We start from the raw sequence: 7,320 nt of genomic DNA, 5'->3' as shown, positions 1-7,320 counted from the left end.
AAAAATATAGATGTTTTGTCCCGCTGCATTTGGTGACTTATAGTAGCTCTATTGTTCTGTGTTTGTGTGTTGTTTTGAGTTAAATATTTGGAAGATTCAGTTCAGAACCAAACTCCAAAACCAGATCCTGGTCAGTTCAGTGTGTTCCGCATAGTGTGTCGCGGCCCGGTGCGAGCGGGATCCGTCCCGGGTCGTGACAAAATGTAAGGTTAAAATCTAGTGACAAACTGAGATGAAAGTCCGGTGTCACTTGGTTGTTTGGCAGAAGTCCAACGTGACTTAGAAATTTGGGCATTAGTTAGTAGTATGGTGATCCGGTGGAACTCTAGGCATCAAGTGGTGGTCTGACGGAACTTCGGGTGTCAGGTGGTGGTATGATGGAACTTTGGACGTCGAGTAGTGGTCTGGCGAAACTTCGGGTGTCAGGTAGTGGTATGGTGGAACTGGGTGTCACATGGTGGTCCGATGAAACTCTGGGAGTCAGGTGGTGGTCCGATGGAACTTCGAGCATCAGGTGGTGGTTCGACGGAACTTCGGGCTTCAGGTGATGGTCTGGCGAAACTCTGGGTGTCAGTTGGTGGTTCGGCGGTAGTTCGGGCCTCAGGTGGTGTTTTGGCGAAAGTCTAGGCTTCAGGTGGTGACCTGGCGGAAGTCCGGGCCTCAGGTGGTGATCCGACAGAAGTGCGATATGTGGTGGTTCGACAGAAGTCTGGGCCTCAAGTGGTTAAGGAGGCAAGGAGGCAAGAGCAATCTTAGATCTCTCTCTTTCTTCCTTAGACTTAGGATCCTTTTTTAAGAGGAGGAGGGGTCTATTAATATATTTCATAGGGTGGCATGGCTCGTAAATAGAAGGAAGATCAAAGCTAAATGGAGAGTAGTTTGAACCTTCAAACGACACTTTGGGGCCTTGATTTGGACCAATTGGGGCTCAGATTGCGTAGATTTTGGTGTCGTTAGTTTCGTATTATCGAGACATTCAGTTTGACTATAAGTGTGCTGAAATTAGAATTTGGATGATCCCAATTTTAATTTTGAAAGTTTCTAACTTAATTTTTCTCGAGATTCGTGTCCAATCAAGATAATTTTTTGAGGATGTATCTCAATTAATTTAATTTAAAAAAATCACAACAATCAGTTCACCTGATGAAATTCAATAATATTATAATCAAAATACTCATAAAATTTATATTTATCATATACAAGATATTAAATACTAAAAGTGCAATAAATTAAAAGAAAATTATATTCTTATCGATTTAGGGAAGATTAATGTTGTTAAACTCAAAGTTATTGAAAACCAGAGTGAGATTCAGGTTATCTACCACAACTATAAGAAATCTTTGAACATAATCCGTGGACAAAAATACTCCGAACCAATTTCTCAATCTTTTCTCTCTCCTCTTCATCTCCTTTCCTTTCCCAAGAAGCCTAATGGCTAGAATGGGAGGGGTTGAGTGGAGGAAAAATTTATATTAAAAAAGACTTTTTAGTGTGTAACACTGCGTCATTTCAACCTTGTGCCGTAACACTGCATGCCCCTTCCAGATTTAACATAAAATAGAGAGCTTGAAAGCCACTACGTCGAATTCCATGCCAGTGCCCCACTGTTGTGCTGTAGTGTTGCACGCTCAACAAGTTTGATGTGCTATCATGTAAATGCAATCATTAATGTGATTATAAATATTATGGCAGCACATCCAATTTTAATGTATTATTATTTTTTATTTTTTTATCTGCATTATTCACGAATTTTATCAATTATTCAATATATTATTATCATAATAATTATATCATCATTGAATTCTAATAATAATATTTTATCTATTTTATTAACTCTTTGAATAATAGAATTTTTCCTCAAAAAAAGAATAATAGAATTGAGCTATCAAAATACACACTCTTTTTTAATAACAGGACCATATCATCTAATATATTTTAATAGAATTTTTTTAAAATAAATTTAAAAATAATTATTTTTTAAATTAATAATACATATAAAATTATTTTACAACAATCACAAACAAGTTGATAATTTTTTTTTTGGGGAAAATTAAGTTGATAATTTTCAAACCCATAAAATTTATATGAGTATACCCTCACGTAATTTATTCTTAATCATGATTCATTGTTATATATTCCGGTGTTTCTTTTCCATACAAGTCGTATAGAACAAGAGCTTAGAACCACGGATCGCCCCTCCAGCAATCACCAACCGTCCATCTCCAACTAATCAACGGCCCAAAAAGCTTAATCCGTGGCATGTCGTCCGCAAGCGCTTCAATAAATCCATATCTCACATCTTCACCACTGCCAATCCCCTATTCTTTCCCTAAGTTCGATCAATACAACGCTATGGACGCCGGTGGTAAGGCAAAGAAGGGCGCTGGTGGTCGCAAGGGCGGCGGCCCGAAGAAGAAGCCCGTTTCCCGGTCGGTCAAAGCCGGCCTCCAGTTCCCCGTCGGCCGTATCGGCCGCTTCCTGAAGAAAGGCCGTTACTCTCAGCGCGTTGGTACCGGTGCTCCCGTTTACCTAGCTGCCGTGCTCGAATACCTCGCCGCCGAGGTAAATTTCTTCCCATGCATCTCTTTTAATATTCAGATCTTGGGCTTGTAAGGTTCGATCTGTGATCTGATTCTAGGTTTTGGAGTTGGCTGGAAACGCTGCAAGGGACAATAAGAAGAACCGTATTATACCAAGACACGTTCTTCTTGCGGTAAGGAACGATGAAGAGCTTGGCAAACTTCTTGCTGGTGTGACAATCGCCCATGGAGGGGTGTTACCTAACATCAACCCTGTGTTGCTTCCGAAGAAATCTGCTGCAGCTAAAGAAGCAAAAGAGCCGAAGTCGCCCACTAAGAAGAAAGCTGCGAAGAAGGATTAGGTTGGAAATTTGTTATTTTCCGTCGATCTGTATTTAATTCAGTGTTTTATCCTTGTTTCCTGGAAGAAGACAGTAGTGTAAGGTGTTTTAAAAATCTATTTTTGGTAATGGAAAAAAAATGTTCGTTGCGCTTGATCTGATGGAATTCTTGCGTTGAGCTTTTAAGATTGTCTATTACTTTTTTTTTTTAATCTATTTCTTTGTAATTTGATATTTTGATGGAACTATTTGTGTACTCACCCTTTTGATTAAGTGGCTGATTTTCTGCAAGTAATATTCGTAAGAGAAATCTAAAATAGGATTTGTGAAGTATCATGATTTATGATGGATGAAGTAAATACAGAGTAAAATTCAAATTTATTTAGAAGTATCTACTAATTTAATTTAAATGGATTTGAAATTCGTATTCATGCGGAGCCTCGTCGCTGCTTGCTATTGTTGGCCAATTCTGGGCGTTGTTTGTTATAGTCATTGCCAGTGTCGGCAGCCCTCTTCAACCTGCCATTGTTGGCCACCATTGGCAATCCTTACTGACTGTCTTCCATTATTCACTGTCATTTGCCATTACTGGCCGCTATTGCCAGTATTGTTCCTATCAAGAGCAAATTGTCTGATTTTAACAATCATATTTTTAATGCCATTTTGATAGAGTTTCATAATTCGAGTTTACCTTATTGTTTTGAACTGCATTTTGATAACCTTATTTGTTGTCTTCTAGATAGAGCTTTCTGTATTAAAGAGTCTTAATGCCCTTTCACAACACATTTCTTCTTGTCTTCAACTAGCTTTAAGATCATCTTCAATTAAACTCCATATCATTATATATATTTGTTCGTGATTTTGCTCCATTCAGACTCAAATTGCATGCCAAATTCTGGTAAGCGAATAATGCTATTTCAATATTGGAGTTGGATTGTTCATCTATACCAAAAAAAATTGGTGCATGATTTGTAGAAGAAATGTGCTAATAAGAAAATTTTGCCAGGATGGTTATTGCAAGAAGTTTGTGAAATAAGAAGAAATGATGTTTGGTTGGAGAAAAATGATTGTATTTTGGAGTGAAAAATGAGTTTTTTTGATTGGCGATGTCCTAAGTACTAAGTCATTACTCTTTCTAAATAAATTGCATACTTAATACACCATTGGCTATCTGTTTATATACTTTTATGATACCATATTCAAAGTTATTGCTAAACTTGTTGCCGGCAGGCTTAGGCTTTTTCATCATAACATTATTCATGCTGCTTAATCTGCTATTGTATGGAAGATATATTATTAATAGTATTGCTTTGGCAAATGAAATCCTTAGGGTATCTTCAATTGAAAATCTCATTTTTCACTCTAAAATGTCGTGAAACTAAAAAATGCTATGATTAATCTCCAATCAAACTTCAATTTGCCCCCTTTTGTGAAGGTATTTGTCATTTTCTTTTTTCACGTGTTTCTTCGAGAAGTTCGGTAGAGACAGAAAAATGATGAAGATGAATAGTGCAATGCCAATATTGGTGTCCTATTATTCACCTGTAATCAAATAGCGGAAGTTTGACTGTTTGGCTGGAATCCGTGAGCGACGTCATTCAAGCGTTTTGAGTTCGATTGGAGATGCTCTTAGATAATTCAATTCTCATTTTGGTTCCAAGTTAATGTATGCCAAAATTGATCTTAAAAAGGCTTTTGATGGTGTTAACATTAGAGGCTTTTTATAATGTAATGGTTGCATTTGGCTTTCCATCCACATTATTAATTTGATTGTTGTTTGCACCTCTAATGTGAAAATCTCAATGCTTATTAATGGTTAAATTAAAGAGTTTTTTCTCCTATATATATATGGGCCTTTTCATTAATAACTTGTAAATTATTATTATTATTATTATTATTATTATTATTTATAAATTAGATATGTAATTGAATTAAATTGACTTATGTGCTGGCTTAAGTTTAACTCAATGAATTCATAAGTCAAATTTGAGCGGATTTCAAATTGGCTCATTAGCTAGTGAGTTAATTTGTTTAATTAATGCAATCATGAAGTATATCAAAATTAAACAATTTAAATATAAAATTGTTAAAAAAAATTTAAATTTATCTCTATTTTCCTTATGCCAAGGAGTTAATCAAGCTCAAAGTTAAACCAAAGTGCATGTTTAGTTTGCAAAAAATAAATATAGAGTAAAAGAAATATAATGTAACATAAATGTAATATAGTTTTATTTTTTAAGTTGTTTGTTTGAGCGTAAAATAATTGCAAGAGATCATTTCTTTTGAGTTTAGTTAGAATTAATATAAAATTTAGTGTAAAGCGATGGCGATAATGATCAATGGAAAAGGTGATAAATAGCATCGTTGGTGGTTTGGTGGGAGCGATGATTATTTGTGGGGCAACGATGGCCATTGACCACATGGGTTTGAAAGCTTCATGACCATATTGTATTTAGAATTTGGTTAAATCATACAATGTTCTAATATATTGAAAATAAACAACATGATTGTATGCCCTCGTATGCCTTTGTAGTTATTTAGTATATAACTTGACATTAATCACTCTCTCCATAGTGCATCCCCTCCCTCATCCGAACTTTACTATAAGAAGCACCCACTCAGGAAACATTCAAATCACTTATTGTGGTTGGCCGATCATAGAGCCTATCTCATCCACATTCATAGATCACTCGCCTCCTCACGTAGGCCAATTCAAGGATTAATAGAGACTATTAGCAGCTTTCAGAGCATTCAAGTATTTCCTCCTCGTAACTTGCTCACATGCTCGCTCATTCCTGCTCAGCACTACTAAGTTCGCTCTAACTATGGAATTCGCCTAGCGAGTTCTCTCATAGACATATCAACGAAACTCTATATTCCCCACTCTCCCCCAATCAATCATCATGCGACATATGTCCAAAGTAGTGTATAGTGCGGTATTTTTTATTTTTCTCTATATTTTCTTTTTTAGCCCTCATATACTTTTAAATAAGAGGTCATGATGAGTAGCTCGGGGTACCTTCTAATTGATATAGTGAAGATTCTATGGCTTCTACAAACTTTCCTCTATTTTCTCTACTCCTTATACTCTTCATTCTCACAAGTTCTAGCTCGTCAAATTCGGCATGCTTGTAATGTATGATATTATTCACGAACAAAATTGAATCCAAAATATTGAATTCTAATTATATTTATAAATTACTTTGCATTCCTGTCTCATTCGATTAAATACAAAAAAATTTAAAAACTTTATTGGCATTTTACTTTGGATTCATTTTTGAACATACTAACTTAACCCTCAGCCGAGTCAATAGTGGACGAAGGCTGATATGGGAGAAGTAAATATATATTACATTAGCCATGATAATTAAAGTGAATGCAAAGAGAAAATAATAAAAATAAAAAATATGTTACAAAAATAAATCAAAGCATGAATGCCGATGCTCACTAAAATAAAAGAGAAATTTAAAAAGTGTGGTAATGAAAATAGTTGCAAAATATAACGTCAATATATGAAGTTAGTTCAAACTGCAAAAATAAAATATAATATTGCAAAAAACAAATGTTGCAAAAACATTATTAATACAATAAAGTTAGAGCATAATTGCAAATTTAAAATAAATAAATAAAAGGTGATATTTAAAAGAAAAAGATGTAAGCATACTAGATGAAATTCCAATAATTTCTATAGCTGCTCAAAGAAATATTACAATGATGAGTTGCAGTGGCAAATTTTTTATAAAGATTAAGGTTTCTTTTGGGATGATTTTCTTACTGCTTCTTAAAATTATTTTTAGTATAAAATTTAAAATTTTTATGCTAAAAAGATATTTTAAAAAACAATAAGAAAATCGTCCCAAACGAAGCCTAAGAAAAGTTTAAAGCTCAAGCCTTATAAGAAATATCAATATTCATTTTGACACAATTTTAAATGAAGATCAAGGGAACTTCCGAAAAGAACGAAGCTTCTAATTTCTTAGAAATAAGGGGTTATTTCATTATCATATTGCCTTTTGTTATCTTATGAGTATTTATAAATTCATTTGTGATAGTTTGTCTTGGAAGGAAGGATTTTGAAAATTGAAAATTATTTTCTAATTAGATTTTAGAATCTCATTATATATATATATATATATGGATTATCATTTTATATTGAAAATATTTTTATTTGAATAAATTAAACTTTGAGAGTTTATTTTGAATGAGAAAATTTCCTATTGCAATATCCTGAGGCTTTTTGTATCAATATAGTGCTCATTTTATTACATATATCTGTAAAATTATGTGATAATCTCTTCTTTCATGAGCTCTTGAATTTAATGTAGGTCTATTGATTCTTATGCATTTTCTTGCCATATTTATACCCTCATAAATGCCTAATAATTTAATTTTCATATAATACTTTAATTTTCTTTGTCTTTATGTCATGAAAACTTTAAGATTTTTTTTTTGAAATTTCA

At 33.9% G+C, this 7,320-nt stretch overlaps 1 protein-coding gene across 1 annotated transcript; it reads left to right on the top strand.

Annotated features, from left to right (window-relative positions):
• Nucleotides 1-2,299: 2,299 nt before the first annotated feature.
• Nucleotides 2,300-3,021, top strand: LOC110097787 (histone H2A). The gene is made up of 2 exons (XM_020824355.2): nucleotides 2,300-2,562; nucleotides 2,639-3,021. Exons 1-2 carry the CDS (start codon nucleotides 2,353-2,355, stop codon nucleotides 2,879-2,881), a joined length of 453 nt encoding a protein of 150 aa, XP_020680014.1. The 5' UTR covers nucleotides 2,300-2,352; the 3' UTR covers nucleotides 2,882-3,021.
• The last annotated feature ends 4,299 nt before the right edge of the window (nucleotides 3,022-7,320 follow it).

Source organism: Dendrobium catenatum, unplaced genomic scaffold (assembly GCF_001605985.2).
Source record: "Dendrobium catenatum unplaced genomic scaffold, ASM160598v2 fragScaff_scaffold_231, whole genome shotgun sequence".
Taxonomy (NCBI): Eukaryota; Viridiplantae; Streptophyta; class Magnoliopsida; order Asparagales; family Orchidaceae; genus Dendrobium; species Dendrobium catenatum.
The sequence above is the reverse complement of the archived record's forward strand: the minus strand, read 5'-3'. Positions and strand labels throughout refer to the sequence as shown.

What these genes read in the sequence shown, in the direction of transcription:
- LOC110097787 (XM_020824355.2), top strand. Translation starts at nt 2,353, where the DNA reads ATGGACGCCGGTGGTAAGGCAAAGAAGGGCGCTGGTGGTCGCAAGGGC. An exon ending in TCGAATACCTCGCCGCCGAG is followed by an intron (nt 2,563 to 2,638) that starts GTAAATTTCTTC and finishes ATCTGATTCTAG; the next exon opens with GTTTTGGAGTTGGCTGGAAA.